General features: G+C 34.2%; 1 protein-coding gene across 1 annotated transcript; it reads right to left on the bottom strand.

The window, feature by feature from the left end:
* Positions 1 to 662: 662 nt before the first annotated feature.
* On the bottom strand, positions 663 to 2,879 carry LOC119192173 (phospholipase A2-like; the record flags this gene model as incomplete). Its single annotated transcript, XM_037446009.1, has 3 exons — positions 663 to 839; positions 1,801 to 1,959; positions 2,620 to 2,879. Coding segments are annotated over 3 exons (596 nt in total), but the record flags the coding sequence as incomplete, so codon positions are not given.
* Positions 2,880 to 17,788: the final 14,909 nt, after the last annotated feature.

Below are 17,788 nucleotides of genomic sequence, written 5' to 3'. Positions count from 1 at the left end.
CTGATAGCCTAAAGGTGAGTGGAGCCTGCCTGTGTGCACGTCTGACCTAACTTTAACAGTTACAAATTCGAAAGTGTTAGAGACATGCTCTAACCTTTAGACTTGAAAATATGAATGGATCTTTGCGACCAGGGTTATCTCAATGAATCACAGAAAACAATGACGTGAAAGATTGCTGTTGCGTTTTACCACCATACGTGCTCTTTCCTTCCTACACCATTAGTTTCTTCAAGTGGAGCGTGAAGAAGTAATTAAGCAGGTTGTCATAACTATGCGGGCCGTCCAGGCATGTTTTTCTTGGTGGTCCACAAGTTTTTGGGCATCTTTTCACTTACCATCATAAAAAATGCTTAGCAAGTGAGATTTTTTTAATACTGGTCCCCATTTTTCACTATTCTTTCTTTTAAGGCCAGCATCTTATGGATTATTGTATTAGTGCGTGTTTTATGCCACTAACGTGAAGTATTAAATGAAGTAGCTCTGTTCTGTTAAATTAATTGATTTTTCCCAATTCCATTCCTCCACTCATTCACTTTCCCACTACACTCACTATCAGGTGCCGTGGGGTCATTTTGGTGAGCCCGTATACAAAATCGTCAAGAACACACACGTTAAATCAGATTGAGATTAAAATTGATCAGAATAAGATATAGAAACCATACCTATCACACTCGCACAACCTCGCAGCGCAGCCGTTGACTACATGGTTTTGTGACTGGTAGTTCTCGAGGGCGCAGAGCGGCTCGCCGTGGTAACAATGCCAGTAGTAAGGCTGGAAGTATACCGTGTAAAACGGACAGTAGATATTCTCGTAGCACTGGTCGTGCATCTTGCAGCATCTGTGGGAGATTTATATTAATCTAATTTGGGCTTGATGTTTCCATCTTTATATAAGAAGGAGGATTCAGTATTCGTATTAGAGTGTATAACACGATCAAATTAAAATTGGTACAATTGTTTCATTTTAATGTTCAGTGAGGTTATGAATTTGATTAATATCTTTATCTGAAAATTGGCAATTTAGCTCCCAACTGTTACCTACAAATCTAAGAATTTCGGAGATATGTGAAGTCTATCAATCTCCACTAGGCCAGCATGATGGACTAAGGCGTCAACTCTTTCAGTGGTATAGAAGGCCTGTGCCTAGCAGTAGGATGGTGTTATAATGGATAATTCTAAGGGTTGTATTTTTATGGGGATATTTTTTTAAAGTAATTTTAAGTGTTAGATTTGAAGTAATATTCATGATAATTAATTATTTATAATTAAGTAATAGATAGATTAAGTCATAAAATCAATGTGATATTTGAGTACAAATTTGGTGCTGCAAAATCATGAGGAAATATCAAATATTTTTAGAAACGAGGAATATTAATGGTAATGTTGCTCGAGGCAAAAATTAACTATTAAATAACTAAAGCGGTCGTAATCGCGATCACAACTTGTTATATGAAAGCAATGAAATTGATTTCATTCTCGATAACATTTTTGGCAATTATGCAAGTTGCTTAGATGTTGTCACAAAGTTGTTCTGACCAAATGATAATGTAAATTGATATCGCTACACTTCTATACCAAAGGTATAGGCAGGTTCTAATCAGTGTGCAAGATACAAAACGGTTTTCGACATTTGGTAACGATATTTTGTTTCCATAATAATATAATACAAATATACGCCAACAGAAATTGTTTGTACCAAAACCCTGATATATTTTTTGTTAAACGTTGGAGATTTTATTTAAGAGTTATTGGTTTTGAGACAGCTTAACTTCTATCTAGATCCATTTTGCGAAAGATTACCTGTCTATCCCATCAGTAGGTCTGCCATTGCCAAGGAATCCGCAGTAGCAACCATAGCCCTTGTAGGAAAGTGGCTCGCATCCAGTCGCGCAATATATCATATTGTAGAGATGGAACACGCCTCTCTTTCCCCTATCTCCTTTAGGGGGTTGCACGTATCTGGAAATTTATTCAAACTATTAAAGGTAATTACTTTTGAACATAACAAGATTGGCTAAGATTTTGGATTTGTAATATATATTTTAGTTTTAACCAGATGTCATATCTCCAGTTTTTCTGACTTCTATTTTCATACGTTTCTATTATATTTCTATTATGTTATTGTTGGGGGTAGCCCGGATAGCGACCACCGTACAGGTGTTAAAACATGCCGTAGTGGCCCACAGAAGTGTATGGCGTTCAGGGATCAACCTGTTATATCTGGTTCCATCAGGCCGGCATAATTGTGTCAACTGTCGAGGGGTAACCATCTCTCGACATTCGACATTATCCACAGTCCACTCCACTTACCATCAGGGGCCTTATTCTCTATCCCGCACGTTATTTTGACAGTGTGTAACAAGCACGTAACACAACGCATCATGTTTAGGATAGAAATTTGGCTTACAGAATACCATTCCACGCACATTTCTCGAAGATAACATGACACGGCCGCGTTACGCGTTTACACTATCATATAGAATAAGGGCCCTGATGCAGAGGGGTCACTTTGCCGCGCCCGAATAATAAAAAGATCCTAAAAGCCTGTGAAAACCTTAAAAGTACATATTATTTCTACATATTACTTTGCATTATACATATCAATATTTTTTTCTTTACCTGACACCCCTTGCATAATCTTCCTCCGGCACCGAATATCTAAATGGATCTCGCGCAAATCCGACCAACAATTTGCTGCTGCTTTTGTCGTTATATTCTATTTCATTGGACTTAATTACTTCAACGCTACTATATTTATTATATTTACTAAATGTGACTACGTTTTTTGGTGTTTGCCTTATTTGGGCGTATTGTGTATTGTTATAAATTTCGTCGTAAGTCAGCTGGCGAAACCAATCTGGAAAATAATGTACAAAATATAAATACATGATATACTATAAATTTAAATATCAAGATTTTAAACTTTTGGCAGATCATTTCACTACCAGACTAAAAATAAAAACTACTTCTTTGGCGTATTGAATCATTGGTGTTTCGTTTTAAATACGGCTCAAAGCTATTGCGTATTCGTTGCGCGATAGGTCAGTAAATTTTTATTGATATATAAATCAAATTACATTGTGTAGCCATTTATAGTGATTTTAGAAAGAAAAGTGAATATCTAGCGTGATATCTTGTCTATCAGATTATCTAGTTATTTTGTGTGTGTGCGTATTTTTAATAAATATATTTAAAACAATGAATTACATAAAATAAATATTTTGAAAGTTATCGAGATATTGCGTTTATTAAAGTAAAACACTCTATGATTTTATCTTACATGTAACTCAATAGTCGCATGACTTATTTTACATTTATTACAATAATATTTTAGTATTTTTTTAAATGAAAGAAAATGTGCAAATATGAGAACTAATCCTATGTTAAATAAAAGTTATTTATTACTATTAGGAGTAGGGAAATATAAATTAAATAATTATAATAAAATAACAGTGCTTAGTCAAAATATTGATTTAAATTAATTATTATTTATTAGTACCGGTGTTATCTTGTTTACGCTTGTATGCTGTATGAATATAATTATTATATTTACGTTTCCTAGTTCACTGCATTAACATATCGTTTTAAGAAATATGTATTGCGTGTGTAAATATGCGTACAGTATTAGAAGACCACGTGCTTGCTCAATAATCATAAATTAGCTGTTATTTAAATTATTTCTCTAAACATATTTCTTTTTATTAAAAACACGCACAGTTAACAATACTAAGTATATAATTGATTTGTTGCAATATGTGTGGTGGAAGGTTACCGCTCTGTATTTCTATAACAGCACTCTTACCCGTCGAAAAGTTTAAACAATGAAACAATTAAATTTGGTTTGACCTTAAATTGTACTAGTATTTTTTATCTTTCACAGCAAATGGAGCAGAGATAAGCTCTAAAATAAAGTGTGCAGCAATTGTATTTTTAACGCCTTCTTGCCAGTAGCCAGCGTAAGGGAATAAATACGTTTCTTGTAGCTCCATTTTATGCATAAGTGGTAAAGTACCATCGTAGGCATGTCTACAACATACATGAACTGTCTCGATCAGAATTGTAATTCTCGCTGTCTCACAAAGAATCAACAAAATTGCTGTGGCTTTCTATATACCGAAATTTCAAGTGTTAAACAATTCAGTATTGAATTTGTACCGGATATGACGATAGGCTCACCCCTATCATATCATGAGACTGAACACGCAAAGAATAGTGGGTGCACTAGATTCGCCTCTGCTTACGCCTTCGGGGATATGAGTGAGTGTGTATGTGTGAGTGACAATCAAATCTTTAACCCCTATTCCTATCCTTCAAGTCCAGTTGCGCATTTATAATTCTTGTGGTACTATATTTATGGTAGAGATTACATCGAGTGACTGATTTCATAATTCTAATGCATATGTATCATCCCACGAAGTGACGTCATTTACTCTCACCATCAGATAAACTTCAACCTCGGAATGATATTGCATGCACCAAATGCTTAGGACAATGAGAGCTAATTGAATAGCCACAATGCAGACGGATCAATGGAGCTGTGTGAACATCGGATGCAATTGTTTGTTTATTTTTACATAATAGATACATAGTTTAAGATTACGTTCAATGATTTTGTGGTATAATACGGTTTTATGGTGTTACAATGTGGGCAATGGTAGTAGCAGCCTTGATCATTGCGAGGCTTTAGGCGGCAGATATGTACGAGGCCTTTTGACCCATTTGTCGAAGGAAGATAATTTTTTGGGCCCTTTTCAAGCGCTAGCCGTTGGGTGGTTGATCCATTCGCCGCCTCCAAAGATCGCTATTGGGCATTGATGTAGAAAAACATGGATATGATGACATTATTAGTCTACATTTTTTGTTTGAACTCGTTAACTATTAGAACAATATTTTAGAAAGATTTGTGTTTATTTTGTGTCATATGGGAATTTACTGAAAAGCAAATATCTAAATATATATAACTCAAAGGTGACTGACTGACATAGTGATTTATCAACGCACAGCCGAAACCACTGGACGGATCGGGCTGAAATTTGGCATGCAGGTAGATGTTATGACGTAGGCATCCGCTAAGAAAGGATTTTGTATAAATCTTCTTAGATTTTCGACTGATTGAACTGAAATTAAAGATTGGAGCTACTATGATGAAGACGTTCGCTTAAATAGGATTTTGATAAATTCAACCCCATGGGGATAAAATTTGTTTGAACCTATCAGTACCGGGAAAATATGTAGCAAGACTTTTATCATACAGTGGACTTTTATCCCGGAAAACTCCTTCACGCGGGCGAAGCCGCGAGCAAAAGCTAGTATACATATAAGCCTAAGGTATATTTTTGTTTCAACACACCAAACTCTAAAACTCTAACATCTATGTTTATTAAAAAAAACTATTTATTACAAAGGCCAATAAAGTTGCACTTATGATACGGATTTTTATGGGAATAATGTAATTATAATTTTTACATTAATCGAATACTATTCATAGGTTTTGGTCAAGTATCAAGATTAATGTTGATGCAATAGTGTATACTTATACATTAAGCAAATAGCAAGCCCTAATATAAATTGCAGTACAGACCGAATCAAGAGATATTAATCTGCACTCGTTTCTGCTATTGATAAATGGGATTTGATTGAATAGAGCTATGATTGGAATCTTTTATAGGTTGTTAGCTGTTAATGGTTAAACATGAACTAAAATCATCTATTCATGTCTTAATGATTTTTTGTCAAATGTTTTGTAGGTAGTCTGTAGGGATAATAGCAGAGTACGTATAAGGTAGAACAGTATGCTAGGTTCGATTCCACAAAAATTAAAACAAAGTCACGACTTTGTTTTAATAATAATAATGTTTTTATTTTCAAGTACCAAGACTCATAATGTTAGTTACAATAGAGCTTACACTAAGTTAGTTTAACAAATTATTATGATTCGTTCTATTTATTTTGTAGATGCGCAACCTTCTCGCCGTGTGTGTTCTGTCTCATGATGTGGTAGGGAGCGAGCCTATCGTCAATCGGCTACAAATTCCAGACTAGAGGTTAAAATCAATATTACTTTGTCCGCCTCGGAATTCGAACCTTAAACCTCAGCGTAGTAGTAGTACCGTATACGCAATACATCGACGCTACGAGGCAGGTCCGATTCTGAGGACGTAACTGAAGTTCTTTTGCGATTGCGTGCACTTGAAATAGTTACAGACTTGTCTCTGTTATTGTTAAAATAGAGTGTATTCTGAAATAGTTTTGAAAGTATATTATATTATAAATCATATGTTTTGAATTTGATATAGCATTGTTCTTACATAATTAAAATAATTACAATCACTTTACTATTCAATTTATTCGGTGTTGAATTAGCTTCTTGTAAAATTTGTCCAACTCGGTTAGGCATATTTAATTAGGTATGAAATAAATTACTTAGATATCATTTTAGCGGCATTAGATTGTATGTTTTGTATTTTTAGAAACTTGACAAAGTGTTGTGTTAATAATTTATTTTGTTAAAATGTTTAATTACAACCATATCTAGGTTAATGAAGTCTTGAAGCCGGGTAGATAATTAGCTTGGTTTGAGAAACTAAAAAGGCTCTGGGTCCACTCTCACGTCGGTTTTTGGACTTTCTAATTTGTAAAACAGATTTAATTTGTCTGCGATTAGTTTATCTAGCATTGATAGTATCTTCAATGCCCCGGCTAGAAATGAATATATATTTTTCTGATTAAATTCCCTCTCAGTAGTAGAGGAGGCCCGTGCCCAACAGTGGGACAGTATATAATGCGGGACCGATATTATTATTTTTATAAATTAAAATATTGTCTGTTCCCAGAATCGAACCCTCGGTCTTTACATATCTAATCCATAGTTCACTGTGCCGTAGCGTCTCATAATAATATATAACACAGGTTTCACATATAAAGAGGCTAACATTAGCTTTTAAGACCTCCGATCAAGATATCAGTAGCAGTCATGCATTGTGGATAAAAGTAAAATTATGACAGGGGAAATTATCAAAACCCTTAAAGGGTAAAATATACAACCGACGTTGTTTACTTTAACAATTGGTTTTATGACGATAAGGGTGTAAATGTATAGCAGATTTTATAAAAGTTATTTCATGTTAGTATTTTAATTAAAACGGTGACATGTTTAGGATGAGTTTTGCGTTGAAGGTGGAATGGTTATTTTTTATTTATTACAGCGCCATCGTTACGCAATATCTACAAATCTGATTATGAATAAAAGCACATTGTAAACATTAAAAGTGCATTCGTTATGTTTGTTTTTTATTGGTTTGCTGGTGACATTATTCCTCAGTGGGAGCCTTATGCGTTGTGAGGTTACGGGTGAAAACAATCTACACGCCCTCCGATTTAAAAAAAATCGTAGTTAAGATGTATAAAATAAACGTCCTCCCAGGCACCGCGCATGGCTGTTGTATACGCAAGGCCCTAAGCGATTCCTGAAGCTATTGCTGGTCGTAATATCAAGTGCAGTGTAATACAAATATACTTAGTCTGGCCATAAATACTGTTACACTTAATTATAAAAAAATATTACATTTGAATTTCGAATCTGTCATTTTTATACGATTGTTCATTGTGTTTTCTCATTTTGGCGCCAATACATTGTAAAATATTTTGCGATATTAAAATGGTGTGGGGTGATAAAGAGAACCGAATCGCTGTGATAGCATTACACAAAGTAGGTATGGAGCCAAATGCAATTTTTAAAACTCTCCATACACTTGGTATTAGTAAAATGTTTGTGTACCGGGCTATTAATAGGTACAATGAGACCTCCTCTGTTTGTGACAGAAAAGATCTGGCCGTCCACGTAGTGTTCGTACGAAAAAGGTGGTCAAAGCAGTAAGGGAAAGAATTCGAAGAAATCCTGTCCGAAAGCAAAAGATTTTATCTCGGGAAATGAAGATAGCACCTAGAACCATGTCGCGTATTTTAAAAGATGACTTAGGACTTGCAGCCTATAAGAGACGCACTGGCCATTTCTTAACTGATAATTTAAAGAAGAATAGGGTGGTAAAATCGAAACAACTACTGAAGCGGTACGCAAAGGGAGGTCACAGAAAAATTTTGTTTACGGATGAGAAAATTTTTACAATTGAGCAACATTTTAACAAACAAAATGACCGTATTTATGCTCAAAGCTCTAAGGAAGCTTCCCAATTAGTCGACAGAGTGCAACGTGGACATTATCCGACTTCAGTGATGGTTTGGTGGGGTGTTAGCTATGAAGGAGTGACTGAGCCATATTTTTGTGAAAAAGGTATCAAAACATCGGCACAAGTGTATCAAGATACCATTCTTGAGAAGGTAGTTAAGCCCCTTAACATCACCATGTTCAATAACCAAGTATGGTCCTTCCAGCAAGACTCGGCGCCGGGTCATAAAGCTCGGTCCACGCAGTCTTGGTTGGAATCGAACGTTTCGGACTTCATCAGAGCTGAAGACTGGCCGTCGTCTAGTCCCGATCTTAATCCGCTGGATTATGATTTGTGGTCAGTTTTAGAGAGTACAGCTTGCTCTAAACGCCATGATAATTTGGAGTCCCTAAAACAATCTATACGATTGGCAGTGAAGAATTTTCCCATGGAAAGAGTGCGTGCTTCTATTGATAACTGGCCTCATCGTTTAAAAGGACTGTATTGCAGCCAATGGAGACCACTTCGAATAAGCTTTTTATATTTTTAATTGTTTTATATTTATGTATTAAACTGACACACTGTAAAAGTAATAAATGTTATTTGCAGTTAACAATTTTCTTTTTTCTTTATTACAATATTTATGGCAAGACTAGGTAATCTCTACTAACAAGAGAGGTACTTAACTAATACCATATTATTATTTCAAAGTGCGAAAGTCATCACTTGTTTTCATCTTAGAGAAAAATGAAATGTGGATTTTTTTTATTACTTTTCCAGGATGTTTATTGATCGGAAGCGTAGTCCAGTTATATGACATGGTTTGAAGTTTTAAAATTCCCCGTGTACTCAGAATATATTGGGTTAATCATTGTTATTGTATTAATAATTTGAAGTAGTTTCGTCCAGTCTAGTTTGTTTATAGTTTTAAAGGTCAACTATGTTTTTCGTTCCAGAAATTGGACCTTAATTATAATTGTGGTATATACTAATATTGGGAAACTAAAATAAATATTTTGTTACAAAATGTTACTAGGAAAGATTAAAATAAAAAATACTATATTTCATCATTTTTTTAGAAAGTATTAGGTGCCTGAATAATTTATGGTATTTTTAAGCTTATATACTTATTTTGATAACCTTATGATGGTAGGAATAGGTAATGTGGAATACAAAGTAATATATCAAGTGTGTTATAAAATAAAAACCATTACCCTCCTTTTGTGACAGTCGGGTAATAAAGGTCATACGATTTATTAATCTCTATTATGGCTAATTGCAACTTTCATTAAATGTGCTGAAAGTAAGGACAGAATAATGTTTGTAAATTTGTATCCAGTAGCCTAGCTACACCTATAAAAGTCCTATGTGGCAAAATAACTGTATCTATAGAGCTTTTCATAACATTAAAAATTTTACATCTGCGTATGTGAAAGATTTTTTCGTGACCTGTTCTTAGGTCCCAATACTTACATAAAATATTTCGTAAATTTTCTAAAATGTTGGATCCCCCTTGAGACGGGGTTTTATGGCAATTCCCGTCTTGCCACTCCATTGTGACACCAATGTTTGTATCCATTTATTATAGTACTAGCTTTTGCTCGCGGCTCCGCCCGCGTTATGAAGTTTTTCAGGCTAAAGTTTTCCATTATAAAAGTAGTAGTTTCCCGGGAGCCTATGTTCTTCCTAGGGTTTCAAACTGTCTCCATACCAAATTTCATCTTAATACGTTGGGTAGTTTTTGAGTTTAAGACGTTCAGGCAGACGGATGCAGCGGGGGATTTTGTTTTATAATATATTTTTTTAGAACTTTTTAAGAGGAACAATTCCGTCATACATCATTGTTGCATAACTTTAACCGTTTACGCAGCGCACGCAACGGAAGCTCTCAAAACTAATCAATTGTCCCGTATTTCCAACATGTTTCATTACTGCTCCGCTCCTATTGGTCATAGCGTGATGATATACAGCCTATAGCACCCCACAAATAAAGGGCCATCCAACACAAAACGAATTTTTCAGTTGAAACTGGTAGTTCCTGAGATTAGCCATTACTGCTCCGCTCCTATTGGGTATAGCGTGATGATATATAGCCTATAGCACTCCACGAACAAAGGGCTATCCAACGCAAAAATATTTTTTCACTTTGGACCGGTAGTTCCTGAGATTAGCCATTACTGCTCCGCTCCTATTGGGTATAGCGTGATGATATATAGCCTATAGCAATCCACGAACAAAGGGCTATCCAACGCAAAAAGATTTTTCAGTTTGGACCGGTAGTTCCTGAGATTAGCCATTACTGCTCCGCTCCTATTGGGTATAGCGTGATGATATATAGCCTATAGCAATCCACGAACAAAGGGCTATCCAACGCAAAAATAATTTTTCAGTTTGGACTGGTAGTTCCTGAGATTAGCGCGTTCAAACAAACAAACAAATAAACAAACAAACAAACTCTTCAGCTTTATATAATAGTATAGATTAAGCAACTGTAATTGATTAAGAACTAAGTCCATGCGCCAGCCAAGGGGGCCTATATATATAAGGTAGTTATAATTAGCAAAATTAAATAATATCACCAATCTATAAGGCTTACTAGATTACAAATTGCAATACTCCAAAATATGTGTTAGATCAAATAATTACGTTGCTCTTGCTTCATTTCGAGAGAACGTCATTTTGTAATATTTAGGGAGAGTTGGTGGCAATATGGAAATCATATGATATCAAGATTACTACAATATCTTGTTTATAATATTTTTATGCCTATATTGTCTTCAAGATAAGGATATTTAATTAAATCTTGATTTAATTATATAAGTATATTGTTTGGATAATTATGATTTTAGTATTTTTGCCGCACATTCTGTCTGCCGTTAAGGAAATGTCTTTGATTAGTCGAATTTATTTTTCGAATACACTCTTATGATCAAGTCTACCATAGCCGCGTTTCCAGACCGTGAAAAACAATTGCTTCTATAATAATTTTATTTTAAATCATAATTTTCTTAACGCTAGGCAAGTGCGAGCTAGACATGTGCCTGACGAGTTCCTAAATTCTACATCCATCACTTATTGCCTTTATTATTATTAATATATTCTTGTAATGTTATTGTTTCTGCCCCTTCATGTAGGAGCGTTCTTTAAGTACCGAACCCAAAATTCTTTATATAGTCATCAGGTGGCACTGACGAAACAATTGAATCATCTGTTACGTAACCAGGTCGCATATTATAATTAATGAATAATGATAAAGTATCTGATTGTGCTAGTTTTGCCTCTCAGATATTGCATTAACGACCTTGTGTCCGCCACGATAAGGCCTTTGTGAATAAAATGTGATGGAAGCTGCGGCTCTTGTGTTTGTTAATTGTTACCGTCATTCTTTTGTAACTATTTTAACTTTCAGGGTTATTGCCATGCAAAGGATTAATTACAGATAGTAAAATATAATTAGCCACATTGGAAACCTCGGCGTTTTTTAGAGTTCATTACAGATATTTACAATTGTAAAAGTTACGATATTCTTAATAATTTTGAGGGTGGCTTCAGGCTTTTAATCTGCAGGAAGGAATAAGGCTATCAACAATGTAATTTAGTCATACCTAATATAGATGGGAGTGTGCTATTAGATACTAAATTATCGAGTACGTAAGTAACGTATTTGCTAGAATATGTCAATACCATTTTTAACAATGATTTTATAACATATTCTTGACTCACGATGTGGAGCATTACTTTATTATCGAGTACTTAAGCAACGCATTTATTAAAATATGTCAATACCATTTTTAACAATGATTTTATAACATATTCCTGACTCACGATGTGGAGCATTGTAGTTAAAACGTATAACATTGTTATGTGTTTTTTCTGTGATAAAATTATTATCACCTCTATTTTGTGGCGTAACTTATTGGATAGGGTTTACGGCTTGTAATAATTTTAAATCGAATTTAAGTTAAAATTTGTTTAATATGGGTTCACTGCTCGAAAGCGTTAAAAAATTTAAAAGACTTCTAGGTTTTCCATACAGAAGATACACTTACTTATTTCCAGACAGTCATTAGTAATCAAATCTACAGGACATTAAAGCCCTAATAAATCAATCTAATCGTTAAGTAAGGTCTCAAGTACACCCTTTATTGAACTATTTAATATAAAAAGCTTAAGTTGTCACATAAGAGCTTGTTCTCAGAAGTTGATTGTTTTAGACAAAACTCAGCTGTAAAGATCCAGCATATACTGAAACTTAAGATATTGTTTGAAGATTTAGATATCTGTTGTATGTGTATTAAATAGTGACGATAAGATACTGAATTCAATTTGACAGCGTCTCAGCTGATATTGCATTTGAAAGCAAAACTGTGTTGCATAGATTATTACGAGCCAGTCTCTCGAAGCTCTAGCATGTGTAGCTTCATAAAAAACTAACGCAGTACCTATACCATGCAAATAATAGTGTTAACGTTTCATTCAACCGTCTCGGCACGTCCAACTCTAGCAGTCACCTACTTCCACTTGTTGGCTGTTGGATTCAATAAAACTCGTAGGACCGTCGCCAGTCTATGCAGCTACCTACGCATTACAATACTTTATTGATACCTTTTAGTTATTGATGACAAACGCAAAAGTTATGATTACTTTATTAATAATATTTGAGTTCCTTATAGTAAGCATAATTAAATACTTTGATATAAAGAAGTGAGATAACTGATTTTGTTTAGAGAAATAAACATTTCTGTAATATGAATTAAATTCTCCTTAATATCATAACTAATGTGATAAAACAGTATCTACTAATCGAAGATATATTGTAAGTAAATTTTTCAAGATTGTATTGCATTCCTTTTGTTTTAAAGCGGGAAAAACATTACAAAATTTACGAAAGATCCCCACTGGCCCAAGCCCTCTTAAGTTAATGCCGTGTATAATTCCATACAAAATCATGCGTCTCGCAAGAGATGCTCAAGATTGTCAAGTTATGTTGATTTTACATCAGTGGTCTTGATACTTGACCGACATGTGCAATATTGGCACTATAATTGTTGATTTAGTTTGCGGCCATTCGTAAAAGTGCCGAATCATGGTGCGAAGGTCGAAACCTTGAACTAAGGTATACGCATTAGCATTGATATTTGATGAGTGGGAAGAAATGTCAACATTTATATGGAATGATCGATATGTATAAAAGTATGAATTGGTAGGTTACGATTTAAAATTTGGGTTTTACACATAAAATATAAATTTTGCTGGAGGACTGAAGCATTTAGAATGAACTTATGTGTTGAATGAAATCGGTAGGATCGTAGATGTAAAATGCATATTTAGACCTCAAAAAGAAATTAATAAAATTTGCTAATACTTATAATTAAAACAGTAACTTATCGTAGTGTTTGTAAGTATTTTATTGTTATATTTATGATTAATTAAATTATAACAAATTAATTTAAGTTTTTGATTCAATCAGTTTGTATACAATATACATTTTAGTAATAAGTATGTCCGCGATAAAAAAAAATTGCGAATTAAGTGATAAATGTTTTGAAATCCGTATCCACACTCTATAGATAGTCTAATATCATAATGACATCACTTACGATTATCTCAGTTTTACATCAGGTGTGGTTGTGAAGAGACAGCGGACGCTGGAGCGAAATATTTGGGATATCACCGCGAAATGCGGGACCGGTTGACCGCCAACGAAAGTCAGCGTGTGTCCATTACCTCACGTGACGCAGCGGAAATATCATTTTAAATTTCGAATGAAATGTCAAAGAAAGTGTTATTACAGTGAGATAATTTGTATAAAGGTAAAAGATCACATGTCACGTCCTGCAGTCATTAACATTTCTAATTAGATCACGTTGCGCTCAGGTCTGTAAAAAACTGTCATGAATACATTACATGAAATCATTATAGAAATAAACGTGTGATATTAATTTTGCATGGAGTGAATGACGCTGATATTGTAGAGGTTTGTAACACAATATTAATATTTATTAGTACTCAATTGTTAGGGTCATCCAAGAGAAATTTAAAGTTATTGTTATCGTAACGTTAATGACTGTGGGTACAGACACAACGATGACATTGTAAGGGTTATTATAAAGTACTCAATAAATGATTCAATTTCTTTTTCTAATAGAAAGTGAAGTCGGATCTTGTTACATGACTCAGCATAATTTATTAAGCTGTTTGATGAATTAAAATATTATTTTACATACGTTGAAATACGTTTAATAAGATATTCCTTATCAAGAAAGGTAAGCAATTATTGTTATTAAGGCCTTCCTCCGGGCGAATGGCCTTGGGCATTCGTACAATATATTTACGGCGCACAATTATTGGCGGGAATATGCAAGTATTTACGAAATATTGTTTTAAATAATAAATTTTATGTCATTTTGAATATTTCGAACTACCAAAATGTTCTTTATTAGGTATATATCTAATAGTGTTGATTGCAAATTAACATGATGTGTAGGTATTTTAAGTGGAGATTTACGGCATCAACAATTTTAGTGGCGTATTTATTATAAAGTTAATGAAAAATATCCTCATTGTTAAAAATATTAAACAACTAATTTAAAGATAATATTGTAGAAAAATGATGATATTTTTTCTCTATGTATTATTAATTTAGATAAGATAGCTTCTAAAATAGGGTTAGCGCGCCGTTTTGCTAGGGGGAGGGGCTTAATTACTTACTGCTTTGTTATTTTAGTCTTTACATCAAGTAATTCTCGAGTCAAAGATATTGCTTGAATCTTTGTCAGAAAATGTTTATGGTAAGACTCTAACCTTTGATGTAACAATATTCTATAGATACTTTTCATGGAAATATCTCACTTTTAAACGTGGTGCGAGGTAAAGTTACCTGAATTGTTTGGAGGAGTAAGTCTTTTACTTACTTTTATCCCACATTAACATGTTATCGGCGCAATATACCAGCACATATCTTGCAGAAACGATTTGCATTAAATAACTGTCTGCCTGACGTCACACTCCTCCGAAGAATCCAATCCCAAAATTCGAGAAAAATTAACAAAATAATTTTCTACATGATAGAATGTTTACACTACACGATAGGCCAAGCGGCGATAGCCTAGTTGCTTATAGAACGGACTGCCGAGACGAATGTCCGCAGGTTCGAACCCCAAGGGCACACACCTCTGACTTTTCTAAAATTATGTGTGTATTCTTTGTGAATTATCGTTTGATTTAACGGTGAAGGAAAACATCGTGAGGAAATCTGTACACCTGAGAAGTTCTCTATAGGAATTTCGAAGGTGTGTGAAGTCTAGGAATCCGCACTAGGTCAGCGTGGTGGACTAAAGCCTAATCCCTCTCAGTAGTAGAGGAGGCCCGTGCCCAATAGTGGGTCAGTATATAATACAGGCTGATATTATTATATTATATACATATTAAAAATACATGCAAAGGAAGCTTGAAGCTTGGGAGAAGGCTTGCCAGCAAGTTATTGCCATTTTAACCCAAATGAATAAAAATAAAACACTCTGTGTAACCACATCGGTTCCGATGGTATTTCTTAATAATCGGGGTGTTTGTACACACGTTGCGCGCGCACCATTAGAGTTTAAATCATCGCTGTTGTATTCTGCATGTTATATTGATCTTTAAAGTCAAGGGTAGACCATGGAATCCAACTGTTATGGGCTACTTGTGTGTGGTTTGTTGCCTTAAAGATAAAAGTGGCCAAAGTAGAGTCTTCTAAACTCCTTGGGTATGATGCTAGGTCAAAGGGCACATTTATTAGATTTTAACTCCGTAATATTCATTATTATGTATAGATATATGGTATAGAGAAACAAATAAGTTTAGATACAAATATAAAAAAAAATATTTCTAAGAAACATTCGCATTCCGTTCTTTGAATCGATGCTTAAAAAGATAAAAATGGCGAATAAAATCCTGACCACTAATTACGCGTTAATGGTAAGTATTATCTATCACAATAAGCATAATAATTCTGATTGGTACATTTTCGCCATGAACTAGGCGGTAGCAGTTACGATCCTTTAGGAATCGCCTATTAATGAGATAGAGCAAAGATATTATAGATTTCCACTTTAATTTAATTTGTAACAATACTTTTATAGTTTGTATCGTTTTGTTTAATAATTACTATTGCAAAACTCTTCTTGGTTTATATTAAACAGTTACTGTATTTCTAACTCATGTTTTTCTACAAGTTAAAACGTATCACAAAGGAACTGTAGCAACAAAGAAAAGGTTAAAATTGTGATTCACAACTCTTATTAGATGTTAAACCTCACATTTACATGCAAAAGGGGATAAGTACGTTATATCTGAGGAACTTAAACGGTCACATGTATGAATAAATGTATATTATGTTGTAGGTATGTGCATTGTACAAGACTTCCACAGTCATTAGACGTGTCCTTTGGCACCTAGGTTGCCTTTTTATATGGAAATGTCAGATGTTTTTGTCTTTACAAATGCGAATATAATTGGTCATTATGTTATTGCCTTTGCGTTTATGATATTTATTCTAGTAAAACTAAAGGTCATTCTATTTAATCTACCAAAGTAATGCATTGAATTTCAGATGCAACAATGCTTTTAACTTTTAAGTGTGAGTCTAAGGTAATATCATACATGGTAGTTGTAGGATATATTTTATATCAGCCCGGATTGCGACCACCGTACACAAGATGTTAAAGTCTCGCCAAAGTGACCCACGTAAGTGTGTCACGTTCCTGGATCAGTCTGTGTAATTTGTATAATCGGTTCCAACAGGCCGGAATAATTGTGTCTTTTGCCAAGGGGTAATCATCTCTCGTCAGTCAGCATTCTATTGGATCCCACTCCACTTACCACCAGGAGTAGTGGGGTCACTTTGTCGTGAAATAGAAACATTATAATGTAATTCGAATTGAAAAAAACACATAAAATATGTCGGGCTTGATTTTAATCAAGAATCTCACCTTTCATGGCCGTTCTACAATACCTTTAATTATAAGATTTGTTAAAGAGCTGATACGGAATTGTTTAAATTTAACGATAGTCAAAGAGGATCGTGAGGCAGGTAGTCGAATAGTAGGCATGGTGTAATCGAGATAATAGTTGCATCGATTATCGAAATCGGCGTACCGTGCCTATGACACAGTTTGCAGCCCATAGTTTGTATCAGGAAGTTTTTCCAAGCCATAGGACATACCTTAAGCATTTTACTTAATTGCTTTGCCTTATTAAACAATAATTCAAGAATTATTAAATTATTTCAATCCTATTGTATTATACCTCTGTTTCCTACAAATCATGAACGAAAAAAAAATAACATACCTAATATGTTTGTTTATAATAATGTTACCGATTTGTGATTTCATTTATTAACTCACCTGCGGCCAGATTAAAACTTCATCTTAGTAAAATAATGGACCCTTTTAAGACAACAGACGATCGGAAATAGGCAGACTATTGTACTAGCTTAAAGGGATAAAATATGTCTTGGTACTGAGCCAATGCTACGGCCATAGGCGATATACGTATCTAAAGATATTATAATGCGAGCAGTGCATGAATGAAACGATATTAATCTTTATATCACATTGGACACAATAATAATGATGTAAATA

Source organism: Manduca sexta, unplaced genomic scaffold (assembly GCF_014839805.1).
Source record: "Manduca sexta isolate Smith_Timp_Sample1 unplaced genomic scaffold, JHU_Msex_v1.0 HiC_scaffold_244, whole genome shotgun sequence".
NCBI classification, from domain to species: Eukaryota; Metazoa; Arthropoda; class Insecta; order Lepidoptera; family Sphingidae; genus Manduca; species Manduca sexta.
Note: the sequence above shows the minus strand (reverse complement) of the source record. Positions and strands in the feature narration are given on the sequence as shown.